General features: G+C 35.9%; 1 protein-coding gene across 1 annotated transcript in view; it reads left to right on the top strand.

Annotated features, from left to right (window-relative positions):
- The window catches only part of IQCH (IQ motif containing H), a gene marked incomplete at both ends in the record, with an annotated part of 190,358 nt that overhangs the window by 24,962 nt on the left and 148,757 nt on the right, over positions 1-16,639 (top strand). The window contains one exon of the mRNA XM_084241286.1: positions 8,806-8,922. Within this exon, the coding sequence (XP_084097412.1) occupies positions 8,806-8,922 (117 nt within the window). The remainder of the gene's footprint in view (positions 1-8,805; positions 8,923-16,639) is intronic.

Here is a 16,639-nt window from a genome sequence, read left to right on the forward strand (position 1 = left end):
AGTTGGAATAAATGCCTAGTCTCCCCAATAGCACCATACCTACCATGCAGTAAAATGCTCATCTTCATGCATTATTATGATTATTAATCTAATTCTGGAATCTCTTAGAACCTCAGACTTGTAAGGGAACTTTAAGTCATCTAATTCAACCCAATATCTAATATTTGAATGCTTTCAATTTGATCTTCAGCAAGGCTTTGTTGTAGATACTAATGACAAAGAGCTGTCACTAAAAAGGAACAGATTTCCCTGTGCACTTTTCAGACCTGGGAAGTTTTTAGGCTCATTGCTAAGGCACCACTGGTTACTTCTAGTCACAGAAGAGATACATAATCTGCATTTGTTTTAGATCATGGAACTAGGAGATAACATCGCAGTAATATTCATTTAAATCAGCTTCCCTCTCAGACTCTGGGACTTGTCCCCAAAACCTAAGGTTCCTAAGGTCACCTAGGACCTTAGATAAAGCTGATTCAGTTCCCTTGATGGACCGAGAAATGATGGCCCAGAGATGGGAGGTGGTACGTCCAGTGTCAGTCAGATACTAAGCTAGAGTTGGACTTGAGTCCTGGGTCTTCACTACCAATCATGGGCTGTGCCTTCCCCAGGCTGCTCAATCAGACCTTTGCTTTTCCTTTCACTTTCTTCTGTCATTTCTGAGCCATATTCTGATGGCTTTCCTTTACAGTGTATCTTCACTCCAAATCAACACTAGCTCAACTCCTCTCTGAGACTACAGACTGCCCAGCCTAGAGCAGGCTCTTACCAGATGACAGCAAGTGGTTAGAAGTATGGGTTCACATCCTGACTCCACCAATCAACTGTTGAAACTTGGCACATCACTTAACCTCTCAGTTCCTCTTCTGCAAAATGGGCATAATGATAATACCTGCCTCATAGCGCTGTTGGAAGGGTAAATGAGTTAATATAAGTAGATGCTAAACAGTGCCTCAGGGTAGAGTTAATGTTAAATAATTGTAAATTCTTACTATTTGTTGATAAATGCTGGTCAATCCCTATAATGTACCTAATATGTGCCAAGCACTGTTTTAGGCACTAAGCAAAATTCTCAGCTCTTATGACGCTTACATTGTAGTTGGTGTGATGTAGGCATTAAGAAAAAAAAAATGCTGTGAAAAGTAAATACAGCCTTGCGGCACGTAATGACATGCTGGTCAATGGCAGACCACCCAGACATAGTGGTCCCTATACACAGTCTCGGTGTATATAGGCTAATCATCTAGGCTTATGTCATTACACTCTATGACACTCAATACAATGAAGAAATCATCTAATGATATATTTCTCAGGATGTAGCCCCATCATTAAACAACTCTCAGTTGGTACAGTCTGTTAGTTGGTCAGAAAAGCTCGAGAAAGTTGGGATGTTTTACTGGTAAGCTGATAAGTGAGCAGAAATCCGATGGACTTGAAAGAGCAAGTCATTTGACCACTTGGAGAAAGATCATTCCAGGCAGTGGGAAGAAAATATGTAATGGCCCTAAATTAGGAATGTGACCAGCAAGGAAGCTGAAGAGGGATGTGTAAGGTGGAAGGAAGTTAAGGTGGTGACAACTAGGAAAAGCAGTCAGGGGCCCAGATCTTGTAGACCACTGTGAGGATTTTGTATATTACCCTGAGTAAAATGGGAAGCCCTTTGTTTTTGACCACAGGATTGACATGAGCTAACTTGTGATCTGAAGGGTCATTCTGGCTGTCTTGTTGAGAATATGATGTCACAGAGCAAGGGCAGAGGAGGTATCACTTAGGAGCCTCTGTCAGCTGTGAAGCAATCATATCTCAGCCTCCCAACATTTTGAGAAAAGGAAATATTATTACCCTTTTTACAGATGAGGAAACTGCAGGTGAGAGATGATAGAAATTTAGAGCTAAGAAATGGCTGTATGGTAAGGGATGGAAACCAGAATTCTGCTGGTGAACATAAGGTGTAATATATACAGATGTTAATTTAAAAGGCCATACACATGAAACTAAACAATGTTATATACTTCAAAGTACAATAATATTATATTTCAATACTGAAAAAAGCCACTAAGAAATAGCAGAACTGGGATTCCAACACAGGTCTTTTTCAACCTCAAAGTCTGGCTTTTCCTCACCTCTGTTCAAAACAGAAAAACTTGAACTCTTCTTCCTGTGTTTACCAAAGGGAAATTTACAATTGAAAGAAAAAAATTCCTGATTTTGTCCATAAATGGCTCTAACTATAACCAGAACTTTTCTCAGATTTATATCTCTAAACTTGCCCAAAGAAACTTCTCAATGCAACACTCCTGATAAAAATGATGTTTTAACTTCTAATTTGGCCATTACATAGATTATATCACAATACAATATGCAATACTGTTTTACTCTCATGGTTACTATTCAATTGGCTTACATCTAATTTTAAAGAGGTTTGCACTTTATAGTATATATAAGTTATAGCTAAAGGAACAGATGATTAAGCACTGGGATTATTTCTATTAAAAATAGGCATCAAAAATAGGCCCTCAGGATTTGTCTTCTAATAACATTGTTTCTGTGGGAAGATTCAATTAGCTACATATTTTTGATTCATAGCACCTTTTCCAGAAACATAAGCTATGTACTATAACTGCAAAGACTGCCTGAATTTTGCTATATGACATTCCATGGTTCAGAAACATTTGAAAGGTGGCATCCCAAATTTCTTATGCCTTTCTCAATGACTTACCCAGAGAAACTAAATTCTGGGCATGCAGAAAAAAAAACATTCCCTGGCCACCAATTCTCAGAAATAGTTGCAACAAACAAAGGGAGGTCATGGAATTAATAATTGGTCCATATGCCATCAAAATTGAACAGAATGTCACCTTTGGCACACTGTTACTGTAAGCCAATGATTGTGTCACCATGGCATATTGTAAGAATAACACAAATATAGCAAAACTCATAAATGTCTTATTACTGGTGTGCTAGTTCATTTCTTCAAATATTTTAATTTTAATGTGAGATGCAAATCTCACATTTGTGGGGATGCAAATCTATAGGAGCTCACAATCTGTAGACAGGCATTCTATAGACAGTAGGGAGTGATATAATAGACATTTGGGGAAAAAAAATGACCTGGTAGGGCATATCTAGTGCCCCAGCTTTGTTGCAACCTGTGAGTGCTTCATCTCCAAAATCTGTTATCAAGCACAGCCATCTCTGACCTCCATGCCCTAGTTTGTCAGCCCACAGAGTATGTTTTTCAGCACTGTAAAGCCTTTCAATCCATCAGTCTTTCCTGATTTTACTACTTATCATTGTCTTACTGTCTTTTTCTTGCTTAGCTAGATTATATGGCAGATTGTTAATTCTCTACCCAACATCCCATTCCCACCACTGGCAATGTTTACAGAACTATAACTTTGTTCAGAAGGGTGTCAGGCCAAGAGAATAGGATTCCTCTTTTCTGAGCCTTTCTTGCTGCTAAGTGTGACCATGTGTCCCAGTTCTGTCCAGCAGTCTAGTGGGGGTTGGTTCTAGGGAATGTTTTTCTTTCCTGTTAAAAGAATAGAGTCATAACTGGCATGTCTCTTCTACCCTTTCCCTTTTCTTTCTGCCTTGAACACAGACACAATTTCTGAAGCTACAGCAATCATCTTGCAACCATGGCCAGCATAAGGATAAAAGGCAACACCAAGGGTGACAGAACCAGAAGGAGGGAAATAAATTGAGCTCTAGTGAGATTTTTTTTTGAGCAACTAATTTTTAGCTAGAAATATGGTTACCCACTATGAAGACTACATTTCCCAGTTTGCTGTTGGACATAGTTACATGACTAAAATACTGGCTAATGAAATGTAAGGAGAAGTATTGTGGACAGTTTTCTGGAAACGCCCTTGAAAGATAACCGTCTTATTGCCCTTCGACCCCTTCCCTAAGCTTTCTCTATTCTGTGGCCTACCATGAAAACTGTGATAGCTGGAACTCTAGCAGCCCTCTTAGAACAGAATGAGGAGACTCATGTGTTAGGGATAGCACTAACCTTGAAGGAACCTGGTTCCTAGCAACTTCATGGAATTCCAAAGCAAGGTGAACAGCCTACCTTAGACTTCATATATAGGAGAGGAATAAACTCTGTCCTACATAGGCAATATTCTTCCTGTTTTCAGTCATATACATACATACTTAGTCCCAATCTCATTACCAAATTCATCAATTTTTCTATGTTAGGATTTATATTTTATTTCTTTTTTCTTATCATAATGGAAGAAGAGTCCCACCCCTTGTTAAGTTCAGCCACTTACTAAGATGTTAGCTTTTGCATTATTTCTTTTTACTAATTATCAATTTCTCACTCCTTAATCATTCCCAGGTCTATGCATGACTAGCTAATTTTTTTTTCACTCAAATCTGAGTACAATTGTCATCTCTTTTGAGAGACTATGCTTATTCATTTATTCCCTCTATTTTTTTGAAGTTTTTTAAAGTCCCAGGCATCATGTCACCTTACCTATAAATACTTCTGATAAGGAATTTAACAATTTCCACAATGCATTAATGTTATCTCATTCCCTGTTCATGCTTATTTCCCCCTGTATACCTTAAAATTGTCTTTCTATGTGCTTTGCTTGAATGAGGATGTAAACAAGGTTCACACATTGTAGTCATATCTCATTCGCTCTTTACCACTTTCCCTCATAAATGTCATAAATATCATAATAATGACATTTATTGGTTGAAGAAACCAGGTCATTTATGATGGAGGCTTTTTCCAGAGCCTGGATTTGATGGATTGCAATCCAGTGGTGTCATTTTTACCTGTTCCTCTGTCCCTAGTAGTTCTCGTAAAATGGTAGTTTCATGTAGAAGCATGACCAGATTCAGGTAACATCTTTTTGGCAGAAATATTTCACAGGTGGTGCTGTGTACTTCCTTTTTTAGCATATCAGAGGCAAGTTCCTCTTTCTCTTTTAGTGACATTAAGATTGATCAGTGATTCCAATTATTTCCAGCTCAACTTATCATTTACACCTATTGGTAAGAGCAAACATTGATGTTTACCTTAATACATTAGGGATTGAGAAGGGGTAACTATAACTCCATTATTCCTTTTGCATTGATTAGCTTTTGTGAAGAACTTTCCCTTAGCAACTCTATATTGAATGAGAAAAATAGATTTTCAGGAAAAGCAGGATAAATGCTTAATTTTTCAGTTATCAACTTAAATATTAATTTATCAATTAGGGTTTTTTTGGGGAAGGGGAAATATTACTAAGGACTTGTGGACTTTTATAGATTTGAAGTGTTTCAATACTTTGTAGACATTGTTCTTTGGCCAGTAGGCTCTTAAATAGCACTTTGTAATTTGCAAGATATTTAACATATATGAGTCATTTAAACCTCAGAAGCAACCCAGTTTTACAAATCTATGTCATATGACTTGAACTAGGACTTGGTGTCTATTGTTTTTCCCATTAAATATAATAATGGCTGAAAGAATTAGAGCGTTAAAGGTAACTGGACATTTTTTCCTTTTTTCTGGTTTTGAGATTAAACAGCAGATGTCTTTAACCAGTGGGAATATGACATTAAGCAATATATACTTTAGAAGGCATTACTTGTAGCAAACACTGTGGAGAATAATGTTCTACTGATAATACTGTAACTTGGTAAATAGCTTGTCTCAACTTTGTTTGTGAAGCATTTCAATTTTGATTACTCTGTGTGGGATCTACTGCTCAGATGTATGTCATTTTATGGTCTGCCCATGTCTGGGGAGTTGGTATTACATGCTGCCTAGTGTTTTTAATTCAGAACTTCTTCTAAAAGAAACCTTAGCCTCTTATATTCAAACCCTAGTTTTAATAGCATAAGCTATTTCCCTCATATAGCTTTGTGGGCATAGTAATAAAATAAATACCACAAAATCACTGATGAGATGAAAATTGAGCTCCCTGCTTTTGTGCAGCCATGTAGGTAAAACAGTAATTGGCTCTGATAATAACTTTTGTTCTTACAAACCAAAGTCTAAATGAGAGTCACATTTGATATATCTGCTTGTAATTACTATCAAAAGGAGAGGATACAAAGTTTAGATTGTTTAGTGACTCAAAATAGATTAAATAAATTGCTGTCTTTTCTTGAACAATTTAAGAAAATTTTCTGAAATTATTTCTGATATTTATCTTACTGCTGGTAAAAAATGATCATCTTCCAGAGCATGCTTTTCTGCTTAATGGAATAATTAATTTTTGTTTTTTATAAACCTATAATTGTTTTTCTTGAGAACTCTTATTATGGAATCTGCTAATACAGCTTGTGCAGATATGGATTTTTCTCATACATCTCTGTAGATAGTTTGTGAGACAAATTTAGGGTTTGAATGTATCTGGTCATAATTTTTAGTGAAACCATTTAATATGTTGATATTATTTAAAGGTAGATCCTTGATATGTTTTTATATGGGATATTAAATCATGTGTGTTATATATTGCTATTTTGGTATATATATATATATATATATATATACGCTTTGGTGCCAAAATAGTAAATATTAGAATAATGATCATTAAAAAGGACTTTTCCCATTGCTTTAGAAGTCAACTGATCAAGAGTTGTTATTACAACCTATCATTTTCTGTTATGTTTTTATTTATGCTTTGATTTATTTCCAGAAATATTTATGTGCAGTGCCACAGAAATGTAAAAATGGGCAGAAAACAACTGTTTTTTAATGCCAGTTTTAACAATGATTCTGTATTTGCTCATTTCTTCCACCCCCTTGCACCATTCTTATAGCTACACCAAGTTGATGAAGCATAATAAAACTAAGAAAACTGCTATGGTCCACTGAGCCAATGATCCCAGAATTAAAAAGTTCTCACAAAGCTTAGACATGATAGATGAAGCTATTACCATCAATTGTATCCAGAATACACATTTTAAAACACCCTAATTACAGAAACCACATCCAGTCAATATAATACATATTAGCAATTTCCCTATCCTTGGTAGAGTGGAAATTATTCTGAAAGTTTAATTAAAGAAGGAAAAAATTATGTTCAGGTATTAATTTCAATAACAGAGGCATTCAGCTTCCATGCAAAAACACGGAGTAGTGCTGTGAGTGTGGGTTATCCACAGAAAGGAAGCCATTTATAATTAGACACTCATTACTTTTGTCACCACAGTACCGTAAGGAAAAGAGAACAAATCTGCCTTATTTGCAACCTGTGTCCTTCCATGGGTTAAATAAAACGGACAGTTGTGTGCAGTTATTTGGAGATTTGTTTTAAAAACTGCTATTAAAAAACATTAAAGAATGGTTTGGAACTTGAAAGAAGTAACATAACTAGACAACATGAATTCCATAGATATTTTTGTAACCTTCCCCTTCACTTTGACCTTAGGCACAGACCCATTTTTGAATGTTTACAAGCAAAGAAATAACAGGATCATGAATTCATCTGCCTGGCTCTTACAACCATTTTAACAAATGCATCAGATCACGCTCAGAACTAAAGACACTTAATTGAAAGGAAATCAGTTGTTTAAGTTGCTTACAACACTCCCTTTTTAAAAAGACACAAAGGTCACATATTGAATGATTCCATTTATATGAAATGTCCAGAATGGCCCTATCCAAGAGACAGAAAATATCAATAGATGAGTAATCGCCAGGAATTTGGAGGAGGGAATGGGGAGTGATTGTTAGTGTGTATGAGGTTTCTTTTGGGGGTGATAATGTTCTGGGAGTAGGGCTGATGGTTGCACAACTGTGTGAATCTGCTAAAACTCACGAAATTCTGCCCTTTGAAAGGGTGAATTTAACCCTTTGTGTTGTGAATTATCACAACAAGTAGAGTCATAAAACTTCAGAAACTGTTGTTAATACCATATTCCTTAATGGTCAACTCACCTTTAGTGTGAAATGAAAGAATGCCCAAAGAATGGCCCAGAGGAGGAACGTATGGTGAGGAGTTATAAGGAGGGTGGGAAGTGGAGGGGAAGGGAAAGGTGACTAGTTCTTCAAGAGACCATCAAGCCTGCCACATTTTGCAAATAAAGAAACTGACTTCCAAAGAAGGGAAGTGACTTACCCAGGGTGTCACACAGGATGTCCAGGATGGAGCAAGACTGCAACGTAGGTCCCTGAAAGCCTCACTGCATTCCTTTCTACTAGCGTTGTGTGGCCTGCTCTGCTGCTTTATATTTAAACAGGTCAGCTGTAACTAAATTAAATTATTTAAAATGAGGAAAACCTGGCTCAAGAAGCTTTTTAAACGTGTTTTGATGAAAGCATATCTTTTGCCTATAAATAGCAAAATCTCTTTGAAAGAGTAGATGAATCTGTGGTAAATTTACTAAGTCCAAACTGAGATTTACCTGGAAATGTCCCTTGAGAAAAGTGGCCACATTAACAGACCAAGGGAGCCCTCTACCTGCGTATTGGTAGCATAGATTTCATTGGCAAAAACCCTTGACCTGGAAAGCTAAAAATAAATCGAGACCAGGTATTCTAGTAGTCCTTTGTCTATTTTGATTGGCTTCCAACATGATTTTTGATAAAGTGAATGGTGATCGAGTATGTATTTGTATGAGCAATAGGATACATGGAGGATAATCTGCAGAAAGTTCCTTTTCTGTGAAAGAAAGAGGCCAATTAGCAGACTAAATAAAACAGCTAAATATATATATAAATATATATGTATCCAGTGAGAATTACATTAAAATAATTATTTTCAAAGAACTTTGTATTCCACTGAGGATGTAAAATGTTAGTAAGCATTTTTGTTCATCTGGCATAAAAGTTTCATTGTTTCTTTGTTTCAGGAAAAGATAGGGTTGAATGTAAAAATCATGCAGGATCCTGAAAACATCCACCACAGAGCTGCTGTAAATGCGAACTATGGGATCAGTTTGCCATGTATTAATCAGAGAAAAGCTTGTGTAAGTAATGAATTGTTTTAATGAGCTCTTAATTTTTAGAGAATTAAAAGTCATTTCTTAGTGTAGTGTAAGATATGATGTTTTACACAAAGATTTCGATCCTTTGTCCTTAGAATTTTTCAGAGATGAATTAGAGTAACTTTCATTCTGTTTATAATTAGGAACATTTAAGAACAAACATGTAAACCTATCTTTTAAAGGTCTGTTTATAGCACAATCAAATTTCTCTGTTTTATTTGATGTTCCTAAATAATCCACCGCTGTAATTTTAACAAGGAAAATAACTCAACAATAAAAAGAATTAATAGAGACATTTTAAATATGTTGTTTCTTTGACAGTAGGCTTACCCCTGGAAAATCTAAAAAAAGCAACAGCCTGGTATCAACTTCAATGGTGTACGCTCATAAAATACACAAAAATTTAAGACTATTACTCTAAATCTGAAGCAAGCAGCAAAATGATGAGAGGAAACAATAATCATATTGGCATGAGGGGAATCTCAGAGTCTGTGCCTAATTTTTGCCATTGACTTGCTGCTAAGGGTCCCAAAGCAAAGAATGTACTCTTTCTGTGTTGGAGGGTCTTCTCAGGAGATTTAAGAATAGTGTTTCATTTTAATTGGGAAATTATTTTATTTGAGATCATTTCTAGTACTGAAAGCAATTACTGAGGTGACATCCATACATTTTTACATACATTTTTAACCGTTGTCTTCTCACCAATGCTCTTAAAAGTATACTTTAGTGAAATCAAAATTTAAAACAATATTAATTTTAGAATTAAATTGAAAAATTATTTCTAACTAGCACAATGTGCCATCTGTTCAATCTTCCAAATTTCTTACATAGCCATGTTCAACTGCCTACTTCATTCCTGTAACCCTGGAATGAATATTTAGTTTCTTTGTGTATGCTTTATGTTATTCTAACAGGTTTTGCTTAAGAACACTTTATCTTAGAAATGCTTTTATAGTCTAAGAAATAACCAGAAAGTTAGATATTTTTATTTCTGCTGAAACTTTATTTAAAATGTCACTGTGAATAATGTCGAAGGGTTTTTATCTGCTTCCCATGAGCCCAAAGTCCTTGAAATAAAAATATTATTTCTCTGGCTGTACAGACAGAAGCAGATTTCTCTTTTGTTGTTGGTTTTCCCTTTCAATCTAGAATTAATATTGGCTTAGCTAGTGAAGTGCTGAGCTTTGTAGCCCAAGGCAACGGCTGCATTTCATGCAAACTTTTTTCTGATGAGTATTGAAGTTTAAAAAGGCTCATCTCTCAAATTAGAAAGGAGTATTCCTTGTTTTAATGAATCTGGATGGAAGATGCAGACGTAAATAGGGAATTCTAAATTATATCCAAAATTGGGAACAGGATATTAATCACTTATTGTATCTGTTTCTAATTCGCACATAGATTAAGTGCCTTGGATACTGTGCCCATGTACTTTGAACACAGAGGATTTGGGAAAGCACTTTGCTTGCATGACATGTAGATTCATGTGTATATACATGTAGATACATGTGTATTCATTTATTGTATTAAAAATCCTTTTCGTCCCATGAAACTTGCTCCATAAAAAGCAACACCATCACACTTTAAAGTGTAGGTATACCATGTGCATTCTGCTCAAACTGACCATTGGTATTTCAATCAAACAGTTGACCCTATCATTTTATGTTGATATATAATATATGTATATGTTTTTATATGTATGTGTATGATAGTGCTAACTGAAAAACATTATTTTCAGTTTGGATTTATTAAACAGAAGCATTATGCAAAAAAAATCCTGTGAAAGAAATATTCAGATGTTTGGTTTTAAACATTCATGTAGAGCATTTGGGAATAAACACAGTTGTGATTTACCACTAATAAAAAGGTTTTTGAAAGCACTTACCCAAACTGAAGCGATGTGTCTAAGCTGTGATGTGTCGTTAATTAGAGAAGCAGCATCAAGTCTAATCGCTTTTTAGAACCACTCTAAACACTCAAAGGGGATTATTATTTGGCTGCCGAGGGCCATGTGTTTCCTTACTTCTTATGAAAGTTGAACAGCTTGTCAAAAGCCTGTAAATAATCTTAGACATTTTTGACAGAGCAAATTTGAATATGTAGCTAATTTACATTATTAGTTTTTAAAAATTGGGATTTTCTCCATTTTATTGAGATGTGTTCCTCCTAATAACAAGGGTCTTATGCAAAGATTTTATTGCATCAAAAACACATATGCCCCACATACACCTACCCCCTCACAAAACTGCCCTGAGAGTTTTACATCCTGTAATCCTGTTATGTAAAATCAATTTATAAAATAGTATTAAAAGTGAAACTGATGAATATTGCAAGATCTTAAATCTGCAACAAACAAGTAAACAACCCCCCAACCAATATGTTCTTGAGTAGAATCTTATAGGGAATGGGGGGACAAGGAGAAATCTCTGGCAACATTCATATTAACTTACTGACATTTAGTTCCAGTTAGACTTTCTATGCAGCACTTTCAAAGCTCTACAGAAAATTTGACTTTGATTTATTTTTTTTAAATAAAAAGGGTTTCTTAAAAGGCCTGAAACATGTATCTGTTAACATGAATTTTAAAAGAACGATTATGAATGCATAACAAAATAGCCAAACAAAACATTGCTTTGAATTGCTACACAAATAACTCTGATTATAACTATTATGACCTAGAAAAGAATCATAAAAACATTTTTCTTTTTGGCAAGATATGAGTTGCTGTAGAATTATACCAGTTCTTTGGTCCCACTTTCCAAATAAATAAATAAATATATAATGCAATGTAAACTTAGAATCTTTTATTTATTCATGAGGTTGAATTTAATACTATTATGATTTCTAGATTTTATGAGTCATATGTTATGCAGTGTTTTTCACTAACTTAGTTGGGTAGCAACCACACTTCACAAATCATAGTTTCATTCTTTACTGTTTCACTTGGGGTGTACATGGTAATCTCTCCCACTGAAAGCACATTCATTTTTGAAATGATAAAGTAATGGAAAGTGAGGCAATTGTGTTAATGTCAAATGATTAGAAGAAGCTCCAGAAGTAAGGGGTGGAGGTAGGGAGGGGGGAGAAAAAGAAGGACGATCTCAAAACATGATTGTGTTTTAAGCCCATGCATATGGCCACAATTACAGTCACAACATAATTTGGCAACGGTAGCAGAATTAGATTTAAACAAATTGATGTTACACTGCAGTAATTCAGAATGAGCTTGTTGCATTTATAAACCATAACAAGAAGCAGAGTGAATTAATAAACCCTTCTTGTCACTAAAAATAAAAAAGGGAATAATTGCTGAGATAGAGTTAACTTAACAGATGACTATAGTCAGCATCCTTTCAGCCTAGATATGGGAAAGTGAAGGTCACCCTCATCTCAGATGACAAAGAGGGAACATTTTGTTGGTAAACAAATTAATCTTTTGAAAGGTCGCCATTTGTTTTAAGCTTTTATCCAGTTCTTGTCATCTGGAATCAGAGATTGACTGTCATTTCACCAGGCAGGGGTGCCGGGGAAGCAGACAAAGCTGCTTCTGTACATATCAGCATTCCTTGACAAAACTCGGTGCCTGATTGTGATGCTATGGGCTGCTGGTTTACAGCTGTCTCCGGACAAGAATGGAGGCCCACCCCTGAATTCCAATAAGATGGGCCTGCATATTCTGCCTGCTGTAAGCTGGCCCTCTGCCCACAAGTAAAATGTATCGTAGTTCAAGCCAGCAATTATCTCTTTTACTTCCTTCTGTGCTGCTTCTGTTCCCTTTTTCCAAAAACAGATGTGGGTATTCACTCAAGTTCTGCATCCATTCTTTCTCACACCTGCCAGGGCAGAATTTTGACAGAGGTAGAGTTGGAGGGAGCCAGCAGACAACAATCAGATGTAATTTCTTTGAGAGCAGTTTAAAAAGAAAATGTTGATTTTTCAGGAAATGTGGAGTCAGCATCTTGGTCCCCCTCCTTTTCCCAGGAGCATTGGTAAATTAAATTAGTTGAACAAAAGGAAATAGCTGTAAAGACATTCTGAAACGCCACATCCTATTTATGACACGCAGTCATTAGCCAAGGACTGCGATGGCAAGTCTCATCCCCACTCCTGTCACTAAAGAGACTTTCTCTTCAGGTTGTTCCAAAGAGCTTTCAAGAAAACAATCACTTTTCATGTTCTGCCTGATACATTGCCTATAAAATGTAGCCCACTGATATGGTAGTGGTGGTGGTGGCAGAGTGGTGGTCCACTGCCTTGGTATGTTGTTGCTATTTAGAATTCCAGCTCTGTGTTGGTTTGCAGTACAGAGAGAGCTAAAGAAGTGATGTGACCACGGTCACTGTTAGTATCTGGCTGTCTCCTCTGGGAGTGGGTAGGAGTGATGAGTGGCTACATGGCATCATAAAAAACCTAGCTGTAGAGAGTTCTCTAACTTCCTTAGGAAGCTGTTACTTGAGTTTCTGTGCTAACATCCTGTATGCATTCCCAAGCCAACCCTACGCTGCACTTCAAGCAACTTTCAGCTCTCAGCATGAGGATACTGGGTCAGACTGCCTGGTGTGAATTCTTACTAGATGAGGGGCCTCCAAGAAACAGCCTCCAATTCCTCATGTGTAAAAATGTCCATAATAAGATTATTTCATGGGATTGTATTGAGATTTACATGAGATAATCCAAAGCACTTGGCAAAGGTCTTGAATACAAAGAAGCGCTCTGAAAATTTTAGCTATGATTATCGGCCGTTTTTGATATGTTGTATTGTGCCATGTTTTAACTGTCACCTAAAACTTAAGTTATCACAGATGTCAGAAGAGAGCGCCAGATTATTACTTAGGTCCCTTTCAGGGATTCTATTTAATATTTCATATGATTATATCTTCTTTCTCACACAGATATGAGGATAAGGACCTTGCCTGTTTTTCAAATCTTCCACTGCACCAAGCAATACTTTTCACGTGATAGGTACCCAGGAGACAACTGATTTGTCTTCTCATCAGTCCAGTCAGTCTCTGCACTTGAAGCTACATAATCTGTGTTGAGTCTAGAAGTGAAGTAATGATTTTTCTGGCCCCTGGGGTGCCTTCTTGCATTGAGCACCCTCCCACTGGGGCATCTGATAGAATTTACCTGGTGAAACACCCTTTTTCCTGAATTCCTGTTACCACTAACTAGCTATTTCCAGGAGCAGGTTACTCTACCTTGCTCAGTCTCATTTACCTGGTTTATAAATTGGAGAGGCTAGATAGGAGGCAGTCTGGTAGGGAAAGAAGGGTTTGGAGTTGAGTGGATCAGAGTTTGGGGTCCTATCTGCCATTTTCTAATTGTAAAACCTTAGTTACAACACAATTGTAACTGCACAATTGTAAAAGGTATAACAAATGAACAGTTTGGGTCCTCAGTTTCCTCTTCTATAAAATCAGGGTAATGGTGTCTTCTAGGCAAGGGTGTTTTGAGGATTATAGACAATACTTAAAATTAACAGTTAGATAATAATAGCCTAATAAGTTTTTTTGTCTTTCAAAACAATGAATATTAAAAATCTTATACTCCTTTGTTCCATTTTCATACCTGTGCTTCAGAAAAGGATCTGATTTGGCTCCTTTCACACTCCTGTAAAATGAATGTTAAGGCCTAATACTCTGTTTTTCAAATTGTTACAGGATTTTCAGTGAGTTTCAGGGAGGTTTCTAGCATTAATTCATATTATATTTTTACAACAAATGATTAAGCTATTGTAAAATGTGATAAAGAACAATACATACATTCCTAAGTTAGATACAACATTTTAAGGCAGGGTAGGTACCATCTATGGGTTAATTTGTACATCAAGTTAACTGAGTGCTCATGCGTGTGTGTGTGTGTGTGTGTGTGTGTATTTGTACACATATTTGTATTTCTCATAAAGGTGTTTTTATTAGTTAGGGTGTATCTTTGTACTGTCATATTTCAAAATGTAGTTCTTCCATGCACATTCCTATAATAATCACACAAAATAAGTAAGTGAAGATTAAATGAGTTAATACATGTCAAGATTTTAAATCAGTGCAGGCCTCTAGTAAAGCATTTCATAAATGTTAAGTGGTATTACTATTAAAACACATGAGTATTCCCACCCATTCAAAGCCAGGCAAGTTCTCTGGTGCGTATGTTTCACAGAACATACCCATCCACTGTATGATTATAATAATATATGTTCCATTTTGATAACATTACAGATTGCTTCATTATTCATTTTAAGTTGGGGTTGGTTCTTACCTGATTCAGAATATGCTGTGCAATCTTCATTTGGCATTGCAGGATTGCAATGTTACTTTGCTTACAAAAAAAACTGCAGAAAAAATGAATCATCAGCTTAATATTTAGACTCAGCATACAAAAATATTAGATTTTTTTGAAACTTTTTTGAGTTATGAGTGAATGCCTAAAAGAGTTTCTGAAAAGAAATTTAAATGGGGATGATGGAACATCTTAAAATGTTGCATGACACACTTAAAAAGTACTTTTAAAAAAAAAAAGATTTATTTATGCATATAAGAATGGGGGTACAGGCCAGAGGTGTGGGGGGTGAGAGGATCCACCAGAGACAGAGTAGGGAGCAGAACAGGCAGATTGACTAAAATATACTGCTGAGGGGAGCAGTGGGCGAGTCAGTGTGCGGGCAAGTCAGGAGAGGTCTGCTGTGCCATGTGGGTTGTTCCCTGGCTGGGGATCGAATTTGTGTTGCAGTGGCTGCGGTCACCTTCATAGTTCTGTGTCTTAACCCCTTGCGCCACGTGGGAGGCCCAAAAAAAAGTACTTTTGATCAATAATTTTAATCAATAATAATCATGTTTATTAAGTGCACCAGACGCTGTTCAGTACTTTATGAATACTCTCTGATTCAACTCTGATACCTATAAAATAGATGCTGTTTTTATAACCATTTACCCAGGAGGAAACTGAAACTAAGATTAAGCTACATGCCTAAAGTTATGAAGTAAGAGAATTAGAATTCAAATTATTTACAAATCGAATCTACTTGTCAAATTTCCCCAAATTGAGGACTTACCCGACAATTCTTTAATTACTAAGGAACATAAAGCAGTTTTAGATACTGTTAGTGATTCTATAGTCAAAACAAAAAAGTCGTACTATTCTTTAGGCCTTCTGGATCTTTTTAGTTGAAGAAATCCTGAGGTTGTAAGCTATTTGAAATTATCTGTTTACATCAAAATTTTCTCCATCTTGTGTTGGCAAAATAACAGAAATAAATTGTATGCTGTGATGGGTGTATGACTGCAGTTATTATCTATAATTCTGGAGTTCATAATTTGCCTTCATCAAAATAGTCTCATCATTTTCAGTGTTGATTTATATATAAATACATGAAAGTATATGTAAGTTATATATATAAACTCGTATTATTTATATATAATTCAACATATTAAACCACACTAAAGTCTTAAAATTTACATTTATTTACATATCAGCATTCAATTTAAGGTTGCATATTTTAGGTTGCTGAAAATAAATTTGAAAATCTTTGGCATAGAGTATTACCTCTCCCTAGGGTTTTTGCTTTTTAACAAGAGTAAATCCTCTATTTAATTAAACCAAAGGAGTTAGACTCTATTAAGGGATTTCAAGCATGAGTGGACAAGGAGAAGAGGGATTTGGGCGATGTAGGAAGAGAGGTTTTGCACTGCCCTGGAATCATCCCAGG

The sequence above is a fragment of the Talpa europaea genome, assembly GCF_964194135.1.
Source record: "Talpa europaea genome assembly, chromosome: 8".
Lineage (NCBI taxonomy): Eukaryota > Metazoa > Chordata > Mammalia > Eulipotyphla > Talpidae > Talpa > Talpa europaea.